At 35.8% G+C, this 16,774-nt stretch overlaps 1 protein-coding gene and 1 pseudogene across 2 annotated transcripts; one reads left to right on the top strand and one right to left on the bottom strand.

Annotated features, from left to right (window-relative positions):
* Positions 1-7,881: 7,881 nt before the first annotated feature.
* Positions 7,882-10,140, top strand: LOC145097677 (microtubule-destabilizing protein 60-like). Of its 2 annotated transcripts, XM_079035301.1 has the most exons (8): positions 7,882-8,765; positions 8,857-8,902; positions 8,982-9,077; positions 9,176-9,295; positions 9,375-9,533; positions 9,611-9,705; positions 9,828-9,961; positions 10,048-10,140. In XM_079035301.1, exons 1-7 carry the CDS (start codon positions 8,038-8,040, stop codon positions 9,943-9,945), a joined length of 1,362 nt encoding a protein of 453 aa, XP_078891427.1. In that variant the 5' UTR covers positions 7,882-8,037; the 3' UTR covers positions 9,946-9,961; positions 10,048-10,140. The 2 variants fall into 2 exon arrangements, with proteins under 2 accessions (XP_078891427.1, XP_078891426.1); XM_079035300.1 differs by having other exon boundaries at positions 9,828-10,140.
* Positions 10,141-14,179: 4,039 nt separating this feature from the next.
* On the bottom strand, positions 14,180-16,219 carry LOC145097678 (H/ACA ribonucleoprotein complex subunit 4 pseudogene; annotated as a pseudogene).
* Between the last annotated feature and the right edge of the window lie 555 nt (positions 16,220-16,774).

Raw genomic sequence — 16,774 nt, forward strand, 5'->3', positions numbered from 1 at the left:
TGGCTGAGCCATGTAAACATCCTCAGCCAACTTTCCATTAAGGAAAGCGGTTTTGACATCCATTTGCCAAATCTCATAATCATGAAATGCGGCAATAGCTAGCATCACTCTAATAGACTTTATCTTCACAACTGGTGAGAAGGTCTCATCATAGTCAACTTCAAGAGTTTGAGTAAAGCCCTTCGCAACCAATCGTGCCTTATATGTGTGTACGTTTCCATCCACGTCGGTCTTCTTCTTGAAGATCCATTTGCACCCAACGTTCTTACGTCCGGCCACATTATCAACCAAATTCCAAACTTAGTTGTCATACATGGACTAGATCTCGATGTCCATTGCCTCTTTCCATTTCGCAAACTTCAGGCCTGCCATGGCTTCCTTATAGCTATTAGGTTCATCTAGATTTATTAGTATACCATCACTAATATACGTATCCCCTTCGGTAGTAATATGAAAACCATAAAACTGGGGTTTAACTCTAACTCTTTCGGAACGTCTAAGAGGTAATGACTCGTCAATCGGTTCAACCGAAGTTTCCTCCCCAGGTTGAGTGCCAGCGGTAGAGGTTCCTTCATCTATCGACTCTTGAATCTCTTCAAGCTCGATTTGCCTCCCACTGTCTCCTTGGCTTATGAGCTCCTGCTCTCGGAAAACTCCTCTTCTCGCAACGAAGACAATATTGTCCTTCGGTATATAGAAGAGATATCCAAAGGATTTCTGCGGGTAGCCGATGAAAATACATCGCTCACTACGAGGTTCGAGCTTGTCGTGAGTATCTCGTCTTACGAAAGCCTCGCAACCCCAAACCTTGATATGTGCTAACGAGGGAGCTTTCCCTGTCCACATCTCGTGAGGTGTTTTGGCAACCTTCTTTGTAGGGACTCGGTTAAGGATATGGGCGGCAGTCTCTAAGGCATACCCCCAAAAAGAGATAGGTAGTGAAGCACGACTCATCATAGAGTGAACCATGTCTAACAAGGTTCGATTACGCCTTTCTGCCACACCATTCAACTGTGGTGTCCTAGGTGGCATCAATTGTGAAACTATTCCACACTCCTTGAGATAGTCGTGGAATTCAAGACTTAGGTACTCTCCTCCTCGATCGGATCGAAGCATCTTGATTTTCCTGCCCAATTGATTCTCCACTTCATTCTTGAACTCTTTGAACTTTTCAAACGTTTCTAACTTTTGCTTGATTAAGTAGATGTACCCATATCTATTATAGTCATCGGTAAAAGTCACATAGAAGCGGTTTCCATCCTTCGTGGTTGATCTAAACGGTCCACATACATCGGTATGTATGAGGTCCAATAGACCCTCACCCCTCTTACATGTACTAGTGAAGGGTGACTTAGTCATCTTTCCAATCAAACAAGACTTGCATGTGTCATCTTCCCTAAGGTCGAATGACTCCAACACTCCATCCTTTTGGAGTTGGGCTATGCGTTTCTTGTTGACATGTCCAAGACGACAATGCCACAAGGATGCTCTATCCATACCATTGGAAGAATCCATGCATAAAACATCATTTCCTAAGTTATCTACAATCATAACAGTTTCATAAATTCCATTACACGGTATTGCTTCAAAATATAAGACACCATTTAGATAAGCAAGAATAGAACCATTCTCATTATTAAAAGAAAATCTAAAACCTTGTCTAAACAAACCATGAAATGAAATGATGTTTCTTGCCATTTCTAGCGAATAGCAACAATTGTTCAAATCTAAACATAAACCATTCCTAAGCACTAAAGAATACACTCCAATCTTGTTCACAGGCGACGATCTTCTGTTCCCCATGATTAGATTTATTCTTCCATGCTCCACATCCCTATTTCTTCTTAGTCCCTACAATTCAGAACAAATATGGTAACCACAACCGGTATCAAGGACCCAAGAAATAGCATGAGATGAATCGTTAGATTTAATTGTGTATATACCTGCAAAAGACGGCTTGATCTTTCCTTCCCTTATGGATTGTAGGTAGTCTGGGCAGCTTCTCTTCCAATGCCCTATTTTATGGCAATGATGGCACTTTGCCTCCTTCGGGTTAGGCTTAGCGGGATCAACTTTAGTCCCACTAGAAGAGGAACCATCTCGGGACTTTCCCTTGCGGTGGCTCTTGGACGGAGCCTTCCTCTTCTTGCCTCTTCCTTACCCAATGGCCAAAACAGGAGCAGCGGGTGGATTGGGAGTGGGTGCAATAGACTTGTCCTTGAGGTTGCTTTCAGTAACCCTAAGGAGACCTTGGAGCTTGCTTAGGGTGACCTCTTCTTTGTTCATGTGGTAGGTCATCCTAAATTGATTGTAACACAGAGGCAAAGAGTGAAGCACCATGTCGATCGCCAAGTCTTCCCCAAAGTCAACATTCAACTTGCGAATACGATTGACATACCTTTGCATCTTTTGCAGGTGCATGGTAAGAGATTCTCTATGACCCATTTTGGTAGAAATCATGTTAGTGAAAATCTCGTAACGCTCCTGCCTAGCGTTCTGGTGGTATCTCTCCAACAAGTCTTGGTGCATTTCGTATGGATACATGTCCTCATAGGAATTTTGGAATTCGGCGTTCATTGTGGCTATCATGATGCAATGAACCTTCGTTGCATTACGTTCATGAGTCTCAAAAGCAGTCATTTCAGCCGGAGTAGCGATTTCTGGGTTGATCTTCTCGAGCTTCTCATCGAGGACATACTCCTTATCCTCGTAGCGAGCAATCGTGCGAATGTATCTTATCTATTCGCTAAAGTTCGTCCCATCGAAAGTCACCTTTTGGCAAAGGCTCATCAACGTGAATGAACTAGCAGCAGCATTGTTCGCGTTCGACATCTACAAATAGAAAAGACAAAGATAGATTAGAATTTGAATCCCTAATTATCACTCAATAAGAAAAATTAGGGCTAGGATCCAACAACAATATTTACATATTAGAAAAGGGATACCATAATCTAACATGCAAACAATTTGAAGGTAAGTGAATGACGATTCACTAATTCTCCATCACGAAAACATAACTTTAAGTTCTAAATGTATTGAGAATTCCTAGGTTTGGATGAGATTCATTGAAACTTTTCAATGGCATGTTTAAATCTCGATATGCCCCTCTCGTTTGTGACTGGGATACCGAGGATCACAAAGTGGGTGTGAATTACCATGCAAATTCACATGGTGCCTTCATTGTAACAAACACCTATTCGATGTGTCGGTAAACCACACACGCTCCATCGAACTATGATAAACAATGAATCACCCTTTGCCACCTTTGCTTAGAACCAATTAGTGTGCCGGTAAACCACACACGCTCCACTAACTTCTTAGCAAGGGTGCAAAGTGTAATTTCATGGGATTGCATCAATTCACTTTTCCTAAAGTAACTAGGATTGGGAAATTTTGAAAAACATGTAGTTAATTTGTATTTCATATTATACTTTTAATGAAGAGATGAGGTTGCCCTATCCTACCCGTTCGGCTAACGACCCTCCACCGATCAAGCAAGCGGTGGGTGTGAGTGTACACCCATTAAGCGCCATTTTATAGGCAGCAACCTTATACCCAACTTATAGACCGGCTTCGTGAATGAGGCCTACTAACGGTAAGACTAGCATTTTTAATCATATATATATATATATATATATATATATATATATATATATATATATATATATATATATATTAATCTTGTAATATTATATTAGTATAGGGTTGAATTTTAAACTTGTAAAATTCTAGGGTTTGAAATTTAAATTGTCTAAATTAAAACTTTTAATCACAAAACATAAATTTCAAAACTTGAGGGCAAGTTTAAACTTTTCAAAACATAGGGGATCAAATAACAAATAATCTAAATTAACATTTAATCACATAATTATCCATATTTGATTTATTTAATAATTTCTTGCAAAACAATTTACCAATTTAATCAAAATAATTAATCAATTATCACATAAGGAAATAAATATTTTATTAATTGATAAATATCTTCAATTAGATCAAGAATATACTCATATATATCATAAAATTGGATTTATATTGATCTAATATGATAAAGGCAAGTATCTCAAAGATAAACAACAAGAAATCCCGACATTTGCTCTTTCTGACGCTTGGACTCGCCGAGTACCCCAATGGACTCGCCGAGTCAAGCCTACTCGCCGAGTCCATCAGACAGAACCATAAAATTCGAATTTAACAAGCATCAAACAAGCAAACAATGCATCAATTCAATAGAAACCAATATAGGCTCTGATACCACTGATGGTTTTTAGCCATATGAACATTCATATGTGCACATGCAAACCCTAATGCTTGGATCTAGGTTTATCTAATTGAACATGCATTCAATCCAAGACTTCTAATGGCTAATAGACTATAATAACAACATGAAATCAGAATTAGAAGTTTACCTTGAATCACTTGCTTGATCTTCTTGTTTTTGGAGCTTTAGAGTCACAATTGTCATTCCTCTAATGGCTTACAAACACCAACTAGCAAGAGGATGATTTGAGAGAGATGAGAGGGAAGTGAAAATTGGCCAGGGTTTCTTTCTAAAGCACAAGTGCCGATTTCCCTTGACCCCTAGGGTCTATTTATGCTAATGAGGCTCCTAGGGTTTCACCCTTAAACCCTAATTGGATAACTTAGGCCCTAAGCAATCCAATACCCTAATTGATAAGCCTTGGATGAAATCTAAGCCTATCCAAAGCCCTAAAAATCGTCCACCATTATCCATAAGGGATTTATAGCCCAAAGTATAACTATCAATCAATTGACAGTTTATGCCCCTTTATTCAATTAATCTCTTTAAGTCACCAAATTAATTCCTAATTAATTTATGACTTATATTAATCAAATAATAATATTATTATTCCTTATATTATTCTCATAATATATTAATAATATTTCTTCTCTCATAATAAATCATCATGTCAAGTTGCTATGGTGAAGGCAACCCAAAAGGACCATGCACAATCGGGTCAAATACTTGTCTAATATAGTTGCAGCCTTAGACACTATTCCAACAGTATATTGTATGTTAATTATCTTTGTGATTCTTGCATGTATTTATATGTCTGTATGTATATCGGGCGGGGCTCGATGTCATGCGGGTCCTGATGAATGTGATGAGATGGGTCTCATTGCATGCTATTGAGAGATCTGTTCCAAGCGGGGCTCAATGCTGGCGGGGGCCCCATGTCATGCGGGAGCCCATTATATGCTTCATATGTATGGTATGTGGTGTTCTTAGGGAACTCACTAAGTTTTGTGCTTACGGTTTTCAGTTTATGTTTCAGGTACTTCTGGTCTGAAGGTGAAGGGTCGGGAACCACATGGCACACACTACGATTTCCACTACATAGAACTTTTATGTATTGAATTGGTTGATTGGCAAACTCTGATTTCCTTTTATGGTTTTATAAACAAGTTTGGGTTGATGGTTTTTATTATAAACAAAATGAAATTTTTGGCCTTAATTTTTAGGACGTTACATCCTATCTCTCCCTCTCGTTTGTATCAATTTTGATTTTTGTGTCTCAATTTCCCCTGCATCGATTTAGAACTTTTTGGGGGGTCTGTTCAACATTTGGGAGATCGTTAGGTTTGTTTTAACATGTGGGAGATGTTTAGGTTTGTTTAACATGTTTAAATGAAATCGTTTTAACAAGTTTGAATGGAAATTGTTGTACATTTTCTGGAAATCGTCAATTGTTTAATAGAAGGTGTGGATGAAACTCTCGTTGTGATATCGTCCCATGATGATGTGTTAACAGCAAAGGAAGATGAAGGGCCTATTTTTGGTCATGGTGGGTTTTATCGTTGAGTGTAAATGGTGATTCAAGCGAAGTTACATCTCAAATTCATTTTTTGCATCTGAAATCTTCAAAAGTATAGGGCTATTATGGTTTCATCTGGGTGCATTTTATGTGTAAAGATCTTGTGTTTGAAGTTACAGATATGGAGGTGGTGACAAGTTTTGATAGGTTGTTGGGTGATAGAGCTCCGACGATTGAAGAGGAGAAGAAGGCGAAGGTCTATACTTTGGCTATAGAGATAAGAGAAGGTTATTTTTAAGTGATGGCTTCGATTGAGTCGACATAGAGTTCCATTTATTCTTCTGACTTGTAATCGAGAGGGAGATGCAACTTTTTATTAAAAGGTGGGGGGAAGGGTGGGTGGTGGTGGCGGGAGAGGATATTTGGTGTCGAATATTGCTACACCTATTAGTTTTACCAACTATTTAACTTATTATTATGACTTAAGGCGGTGGACCTATTCGCAAATAATATAGTACTAACAGTCGAGTATCGAACACAAGGAACGGTTTTAATTAACTAATTTATCTACTAAAAATTAATTTAAGAAAAGCAAAAGTTAAATTGGTTTTTATCTGATTTTACAAGTTCAAACAAACTTAATCACCTAATTATCAAATTCAATCAATGACTAAAACACTTTTGTTTAGTTTGAATCCACTTCCCCTCAATGGTTAGCTACTAATTATGGATAATTCACGTTGGTTACCAATATTTATATTATTAGTAATTTAAGTCCAAATATACTAATGTCTAACTAATTCATGTAGAACTATACATGGTCACACATAATTAAACACATAATCAATTATGAATTATGAATGGAGCTCTGTAAGATTGATTAAAAAACACAATTATAGTCACACTATATGTTCTCAATCACAGTTAAATTCAATAACATTAATTACTTATCTTAGATTGGTTCGATCCTAGCTCTAGTCATCTAATGGTCACTAAATTTCTAGGTGTCAAGTTCATGTAATTTAATATTCACTAAGCTACACAGAACATGAATTCAAGCAATTTAAGTATCAAATATTATCATGTTAGGTATTAACAATCAAACATAAGTATTTAACAAAGAAGTAAGATCCATAACTAATAAACCAAACCATGAGTTGAAGCTTCATCTAGCTAAACAGAAGCGGCTAGATTCAACTACTCATGGCTGAATTCAAACACACAAATTCAATGATTAAAAACATAGTCAATTGTACCAACTTAGTGAAAGTTATGATCTTCAACTTCTTATTCTTCCTTGGGTGCTAAAACTTGACTTCTCTGGCTTATTTTTCTTTAGAAGTCGTCTTCTAAAACCTCCAAATATCTAGAGCTTCTCCCAAAATCGTAAGTGCCAAGGATATATATAGTCTTTGGAAATTACCCTGCTCACGTCGTGATCTCAGTCATAATCCGTATCAAACACGGATTCTGGCCTCCGGATGTTTATCTTCTAGAAATTTATCACTCACGTCGTAGGATATGATTCCTCACGTTGTGAGGTCATCTTTTAGCTGAAAAATTCATCTTTTAAGCTCCAATCCTCCTAAGTTCCGATCTTTGTCGCTTTTGGTCCTTATTCCTCAAGATTGCTCATTTTGGCTGCACATTACAATTAACTCTTATAAGTACCATATATCTTTGCAAATAACCAAAATATTAATAAAAATATATTAAAATATTGCCTAAAATGTGTATAAATATGGCAATATCAATATTGGTGATTGAAGAGAAGAAAGAAGAAGAAGAAAAGGGACGCCTACATCAACCATTTAGAATGCATAATGAGTTGGGATAGGCCTACACATAATTTTTTATTTAAAATATTTTTTTCTAATAAGATAATAAGAAACAATAAAATAAGAAAGGATATAAATGTGATTTCATGGCTTCTAGGGACCAACCTCAAAACAAAAACAAATTATAAGAATGGTCCGAGTTAAAAATTCTTTATAGGGACCAAATACACAGACTACCCGAAACCGTTGGGACCATTCATGTAATTTACCCAAAAATAATTCTGTCAATACGACAAAACTTTAAAAATCCCTACCAAGATCCAAAAGTCCAAAAGTAGCCGTTACAAAGAGCGTCAATATCTCTCAAACGTTCTCTTTTTCTTCCACTCTTTCCCCGCCGTCGATGATCATCCGATAAACTGAATCCCACAAGCCCCGTCATCTCTCTCTACAACTAATCTCCTCCTTATTCCGGCGATTTTCCGATGGAACCTAACGGCAAGAACGCCGGAGCAGTGCCACTGACACCGTCGAAGTCAAAGCATTCCAGCAAGTCAAAGCTACCAGAGAATGTAAACCCTAACGTTACGAGCCCTAATCCGAAAGCCTTGAGTTCCCCTTCAGTCAAATCAGCGACTAAAGTCCAGAAATCGGCGATGAAGAAACCTAATCAGATCTCTTCGCCTTCTCCCAAGAACAAGATTCGGGAGAGGAAGTTTGTGGTGGCGAAGAAGAATTCGAAGAGAGACAAGGATAAAACCCTGATTTCAGTCGATTGTAAGTGTAAGGCTAGTGGTAATTCGGACAAATGTTTGTGTGTTGCTTATGAGACTCTTAGGGCTTCTCAGGAAGGGTTTTTCAATCGGAGTGAAGTTGCTGTTCAAGAAGAAAACCCTAGTTTACCTGTAGGTCTTCAAGGAAAATCCGAAGAAGATGACGTTTTTGAGACGTCCGGTGATAAGAGGAGAAGGGAGAAACTGTTAGATGAAGCAAGAAAGAGTATTCCTGAACCTGGATCTGGAAGAGTTTTGCATTTGGTCAAGGCCTTCGAGAATATTCTCACGTTACCAGATTCAAATGAGGATGAATTCGAAGATCAGACAAACAGCAATCCTGAGAGACGATTCTCTTCCACTTCATTCAGCCCATCTGATCTCTTACTCACTGCAGAAAATCTAGGGTTGCGTTCTTCACTTGATGGCAGCCATGGGAGGTTGGTTGATCATCATCTAAAAACTCTGTCATGAAATTTCTGTTAAACATGCTTAATTTCGATTCTAAATGGGTTTATTTCTACGTTTCAGCACTTCAAACAGGATTTCAGGAGGTGGTCGTCAAAGCAGAAGAAACGTAAGTCATCATTCATCATTAAAATCAGATCGTTGCTTCTTGTTTATGTTGATTTATTATCTTTTATTCTACTATGCAGAGTTCTGATTCATCATCTTCAAGTTTTGGAGGCAGCAGATGGAAAAGACGAACACTCAAGGCTACCTCCCAGCGACCTTTCAAGCTTAGAACAGAGGTTGGCATTTACATTTTACAGTTCACTTATATGTTCCAACACTTCTTATACCTTTTATAAACCTCTTGAATTGAGCACATTTCCTCATGAATCTGCAGCAAAGAGGACGAACAAAACAAGAAGAGTTCATGAAGAAAGTCCAGGAGATGATAATTCAACAACAAAAGCAACGGATTCCCATTGCTCAAGGCCTCCCATTTACTACAGATGAACCAGAAGTAAGAACAATATTAAACCGATCTTTTCTAAGTTAATTTATAATCACTATCTCACAAATTGGAGTACTACTAATTTCAGTGTCTAGTGAAACCACCTGTGAAAGAAAGTACAAAACCCATCGATCTTGTGTTGCATAGTGATGTGAGGGCAGTTGAGCGTGCTGAGTTTGATCATCATGTGCATGAAAAGCTCTCTTATATTGAGCAATATAAGCTGGAAAGAGAAAAACAGCAAAAGGTACAAAATCTCATAATGCTTGAAAACTGAAATCAATCAATCAAAACCCCATTGATGAATCTTTAATTTTGTTGTAGTTGGAAGAAGAGGAAGAATTAAAGAGGTTAAGGAAGGAACTTGTACCAAAGGCTCAACCTATGCCTTACTTTGATAGACCTTTCATCCCAAGAAGGTAACCAAATGTGGGACCCACTATTTTACCCATGATAGCAACATACTTACATCTTTTTTTACTGATAATAACAATATACTTATGGATGTTATTAATATTTTTTATTTTTAATTTTGTTATAGGTCAGAAAAGCAACCTACAATACCAAAAGAACCAAAGTTTCATGATCACCCTCACCATAAGAAGATAAAGTGTTGCATGTCTTGGAGTGATATGCAAGTTCAATGCCAGCAGAGGTGACTTGTGGTGACAAAGGGTAATTTCGTCAATTGTTTGCCAAAACAATAATATTTTTTTTTCTTCTTGATTTTTGTGTAAATGATGCAATTAATCTGGTTGCAGTTTTGGTTGAAGGATATTTGATTTGTTTACAAAAAGGGTACACAATGTGTCATTTTCTAATGAATTCCCCATTTATGTGTTTGCCTTTTGAAATTATGTTTCCTTTCTATGATGATGTAATATATGGGTTTCAAAATTTTGTCTAAGTCTAATATTGACATGTCATATGAGTCTTATTGTGTGTCATGAGTCATAGTCACATTGCCTTTTCTTTGGTCTTGTTATGTGTCATAATCCAATGCATGTCATGAGTCATAATCCAAGTCGATGCATGTCAAACACACAAGCCCAGACAATGGTCATCTTACCCATAACACAAGACAAACTACCAAAAAGATGGAACAAAAACTTGCTCTCGATCTTATGTCTTTGCAAAAGACGTGAAAACTATTTGACATATAAATTTTTGTATAACTTATTTTATTACTAGTTTATAACCCGTGAAAACCACGGTTATAAAGTTAATTAAATTTTCATAGTAAAATTTTAAAATTATTAATCAATTATTTTAAATAAATTATTAATTAAGAAATATTTTTTTAGTTATATAAAATTATAATCGTTGATTTAAATAAATATTATATGAAGTTGTATCATCTTATAATATATATATATATATATATATATATATATATATATTAATTTTATTTTATTTTTTATTCTAATGTTATTAATTTAATATAGTTAGAGTGTAAAATTTAAAATTTAAAATTTAAAATGAAAAATTAGTTATTAATTTAATGTAATTAAAATGTGTTTTCGCCACAAAAACGCACTTTTAAAATTTTTCACATCTACCCTCTCATTTTCTACCAAAAAGCCAAATATACTTCTATAAAAGTTCTTTTTAACAACTCACACCTCTAAATCGATAAATTTATTAATTTTTACAAGTTGAATTAATCAGTAAAGCCAGAGTTAAATAGTTTCATTTTTTTTTAGAGTTTAATAGTTTAATCTTCTTTTTCCTCATCAGCAAAGCAAAAGTTAAACAATTTCATCTTATTTAGAGTTAAATAGTTTTATCTTCTTTTTCCTCCTGACAGTTAATTAATTAAAGTGATAATATGTAATTTCTAAGATTATAAGAATTTGTGTATATGTTTATCAATTTCTTTTACTCAGTCTCTTCTTAATGTCTTTCTTGTAGCGTTCTTAGTTGATAAAATAAACAGCTTTAATTTCAATATCAAAATGGTAAAAGTAGTTGCAATCGTTAGGTAAGGCAATATGGTAAAAAAAAAAAAAAAACTGCATTGTAATAAACAGTTTGTTACACAAAAGCAAACACACACCATATAATATTTTTTTCAGTACATAAATAAAAGTTTTCAAAAAGTAGAATGCCATATAAGGATATGTTTTTTATTTATTGTCCGGTCCATGATCGAAATTGTCAAAAAAAAAAAACCATTTTTAAATGTAGAATGGTATAAATGACAATTTTCAGAAAGTAAATTGTTATAAAAGATTTTTCTTAACCATGATTTGCATATGAGTTCTAATAAATGGAAAACAATAAAAACAATTAAAAACTTCTCGAGGTTGAGTCATTGAATGAACATGCACGTCAACTCCAAAAGTTATCAACAATATGACCGAATGCTTTAAAACTTTGGTTGTTTTAATCCACAGTGAACAAAGAGAAAGAAAGACCAGACCTCAATGCAGCTCCTTACAAGTTACAACTACCAAAATTGTTTAATACTTATAGAATACATCATACAATGTACCAAACCAATTTTTATAAAATTAAAACAAACATGGAAAGTACCCCTTTGTGCAAAGTAAATGGAGAACCCCAGATACTTCCATCTTTTGTGATTTACATCTTGTAACATCGTTGTACCCAACTAATGAAAATGTCATACCATATAAATTGCATCATATCAGTCAGTATTACTTTTAGTTCAAAAAGCAAAATGTAAAAACAGAAATGTTCTAAAACCTTTAATCATGAGAAAATATTTACGTGAAGACTGAATATCAACGATTTACCACGAAGAAGCTCTAAAACCTAAAACACACATACAAAAAAATCAATCAAAATCAAGAAACAAAGTACATGATGAAACACTAGAACCTAAAAACACAAAAAGATCTAGAAATCTCAAACACAAAATCTAGATTAATCACAAAAAACTGATAAACAAAAAAAATACCCTATAAAAATTAAAACCTTAGCCTAATGTTATTTGCAATGGGTCACAAGAATGTAAAACATTATAGTAATTAAAATCCCTTTGGATTTGAAATAACTCCATCCCTTAATAGTACATTACAAATTAATATAAAACAAAAGAAACAAATAAATTAAGAATGGGTAAACCGCACCTATGAATATGCTCTAACCCTTGTTTCTTCTTTTGTGAGTCTGTATACCCATCTTTTAAAAATCCAAAATAGACTTGACTACTAACTTTATGGGTTAGCCTTCTCCGTCCCTTGCTTCTGAAATTTGGAGGGGAGAATAACCAATAGAACAATTATATAATTCAAAAACAAAAAAGAAACATAGTATTTGTCTATGTACTACATTTTAGATACCGGATATACACAATCAAATACAAATTTGTATGTATTTATTAGAGGCTAAAAAAGCCAAAACCAACTACCGCATACATCTTGGACAGTGTTGACGATCTAACTGAAGAAACAAACCATGTCTTTTACTTTCTTCCTCAAGCCCATAAATACTAGGAAAATCCGCCAATAATTACAAACGAAAAAATGAAATTAATCTTCCAAACACTAACCATCCAGCACAAGATGAGTGGTGAAGATAAAAAATAAATGTAAATTACTGAACAAGGAAAAAAAAGAACATAACTAAATTCAAATCAACCCCAAATCTTAGGGTTTAAGAGAAAAACACAACAAAAAAAAAGCAACATTTGAGAGAGAAAAGGGACATCGGTGAGGGAAAAATATGATTTCAAAATTAAATTCATCATTTTGTTGTAATTTATCTTTAATTTCCAGAGAAAAGTAGATGAGAATGGAAGGTTTATTTTAAATTTGAACCGGTATCCAGTTTCCAAAATCAAGAAGGCGAAATCGGAGGAAATTTCCAAAATCAAGAAGGCGAAATCAAAGGAAATGGAGGCGTGATTTGGGGAGTAAACAGGTGAGCCGATAGAGTTTAGGGGTTTATAAGATGAAAGGCATATTAGGTAGTTTACTTTAAAATTTCTTTAGCCGAAGAAGATGACAGGCACATAGAGTTTGGGGGTTTAAGACTGCACGGTATGGGTGCGTGCCACATAGGACGGGAACACCGTCCTCAGACCGCGGTCTAGTGCGGTCTTGGCTGTGCCACATAGGACGGGAACACCACCCTCAGGCCGCGGTCTGGTGCGGTCTTAGCCGCAGTGCGATCCTCCAAAACCGTGTTTTGATTGGTTGAGGAAGGATTGATCCGTTGAGCATTTAAACTTTTTTTTTTGCTTTTTCTTTCCTATATATATACATACCAATTTAATTTTTTTTTCACAACACAATCTCCTCTCTCTCTCTCTCTCAAAAACAAAAAAAATTAAAAATCATCACTCTCTCAAAAAAAATTTACGTAGTTTGCTTTAGTTATTTTATTTACTTTTTTAAGTTTCTATGATTATTTAAACGTCATGTGTGTGGAGTTTTTTTTTTTAGTAACGCAATGTACTATTTTTTTAAATTTTCAAGTAATGAAAAATTATGTTTTTTTTTATTAAAATAGAAGTTATATTAAATTAAAATAGTTTTAAAAAAAAAGAAATTTTATTAAATTAAAATACTTAAAAAAAAAATAAAAGAAATGAAAAGTGTGGCAAAAAAACACACTTGAGTGGTAAAAAGTGACATGGCGCTTATATGGCGGGGGAAGGAATACAGTTTCAATGGCATCACTCCCTCCGGCCTAAAAGATGAAAGGCATATTAGTTAGTTTACTTTAAAATTTCTTTAGGGTGACGGGATGAGGATTTCTATGTGTATTTCATTTGTCAATATAAGAATAAACTTATTTATTTATTAGAATATGTCAGGATATTTGTAGATGTAAGAATTTTGCAACTATATAGTTTTTTTTTTAACTTTTGAATGTATATAAAACTATGAATCCATACATAATTGACAACTTAAGTCACTCCCATGAAACAACTGAGATATCATAAATAAACTCAATCCAGACAATCTCCAGTTCAAAAGTTCCAATTTTTTTCAAAACTTATAACTAATAAACACATAACATCAATAAAAACTACAAGTGCAGAACTAATAAACTAAAAAACAAAGACAAAACACGAAAATTGCCTCTATAAAAATGTTCACATATCAAGAACTTACAGATCATCATCACTCTTCTTCAGCATCTTTCTTCTTCTTCTTCTTCTCCTTCTTCTTTGAGCTTTTGCTTGCTTCATCATCACTCACAGTAACAGGGGCATCATCACCATTTTCTTTATCCTTCTTTTTCTTCTTCTTCTTCTTCTCGGATTTATCCTCCTCTGATACAACTTCATCTCCCTCCTTATCCTTCTTATCCTTCTTCTTCTTCTTCTTAGTACTCTCACCTTCTTCGACCTTCTGTTTCTTGGAAGCTATTGGTGTATCTGGATCTGTAACATCAACCTCTTCCAATTTCCTCTTTTGTCCTTCATCTTCAACACCCTTTTCCTTTTTCTTCTTCTTTTTCTTCTCACTGTCAACAACTTTCAGATCTGAAGCTTCTACAGTTTCTTCTTGCACAGGTGCAGCTGCAAGACTAGCAACCACCGAATCACCACCAGTAGGCAACACAACATTCCTCAGCCACTCAGCCGGAGTTTTCTCATTTGCTTTTCCATGTTTGCTTAGTTTCCCTTCGGTAATCAGTTTCTTCTTCATTGAAGCAGTAGGCCCTAACCCCCATTTCCTAGGATAAGTATCTCTATCCATCACCACCCTCTTGATCTTCGCCACAACTCCATGATCACAAGTAGCCATTACAGCAGTAGTCATCTCTGCAATCCCAAGAGCAATCGCTTCCCCTTTTGTAGTCATCAACACCACTTCTTCGCCATTTTCAATGTCGTTTTCGAATCTTAACAAACCTGGAATCATCAGTTTAGCACCATAACAGATTGCATTCACAGCAGAGTCCTTCACGACTAATCGTTTGTAGCTGGTTAACAAGACCTCTAATGGCATGATCACACGGCGGAGATAAGTTTCGTCTCTGTAATTGTCGTAACTCCATTGTGCATCCATGACATCATGCATAGTTATCATGTTATCTTTCTCCCCCATGATACCAGATCTGACTCTTCTCAGTTCCTGCATATGTCCACCAACGCCCAAAATCAAACCTAAATGAACACAGAGTGTTCTCACATACGTACCAGCTTCACACGAGATCCAGAACACGACCAAATGCTTATCGGCATCATACTCCAGGAGTTTGCTTTCGTAAATGGTTCTAATCCTGAGCTGTCTTTTAACAGCTGAAATCAATGGCGGACGTTGGAAAACTGCACCGGTTAACGTCTCCAATGCGCGAGCCACTTTCGCGACATCAGGCACATCGGAATGAAGTCGAGCAACACATACGTACTCTTTTCCGGCACCTTGTTGTGATTTAACAAGGCGAGTGGCTCTATCGATGCAAACGATTAAGTTCCCGGTGACTTTTGGGTCGAGTGTACCGCTGTGGCCGGTTTTTTCGACTCGGAGGATCCGTTTGATCCAAGCTACAACCTCGTGCGAGCTAGGGTTAGCAGGTTTATCGAGGTTGATAACACCATACCTGATGTACTCAGCGAGGGGGCGTTTGAGAGGAGAGTAGCCAGAGGGAAGTGGCGTATAGTGTCCTGTTCGAACGTTAAGGCGGTCATAGTTCTTGAGGAGAATCGGCCATTCGGAGGTGTCAATCGATGGAGTGAAGCTCTGTGGTTTAATGAGATAATCGACAGCGTCAGTGGCATCGTCGGAATTTTTGTTGATCGTATCTTGGTCTTTGGATTTGCTCTTCTTTTTCTTCTTCTCTGAACGATTAAGCTCGAGTTCGGACATGGCGGGTTTCCGGCGTCGGGGTAAAGAGCAGCTTGCTGGGGGAGTGAGCTGTATGCTTGGCAGAGGTGGCTAGGGTTTTGGAAAAGGTGGAAGCTTGGGTTTAGGGTTTTTTGATGGTACTTTTGAAGGATGGGTAAAGTTCGCATGTGGGTATCTACTCATAAGTTTAAATGCTCCCACCCATTCCGATACTGACACGTGGAATGGAAAATGTGTGAGGTTATGCTTTCAAATAATGAAACGAAAATGAGCGAAAATGAATTTAGTGGGTACTTTTGATAACGCCTAATAACGTTTAAGAACACTGTTTTTTTTTTTAAATGAATTTAGTGGGTATTTTTGATAACGCCTAATAACATAGAACACTTTTTTTTTCCTGCTACTAATGCATGTTGTCTACTCCTAACACTTTAAAGTATTTTTGATCATTAAATTATTATTTTTTTTGCACACAATAAGTTATTAAACTTACAATTTATATGTCTGGTAAACAGTGACGAGTCTACAATAAAAAACCATATGATTCATTAACTTTTCTATAGTAAATTTTCTATATAAATTCAAAGATTTTATTGGTAAGATAACTCCTAAATTTTTCATAAAAAGATAAAAAAAAATTCAATAGATATTTTACATAAATTAGAAAAATTAGGTGGGTCATTGGACCCACCTTCCATGTGAATAGTCTCGCCAATGT

Source organism: Lactuca serriola, chromosome 4, assembly GCF_051521515.1.
Source record: "Lactuca serriola cultivar US96UC23 chromosome 4, Lser_US96UC23_V15, whole genome shotgun sequence".
Taxonomy (NCBI): Eukaryota; Viridiplantae; Streptophyta; class Magnoliopsida; order Asterales; family Asteraceae; genus Lactuca; species Lactuca serriola.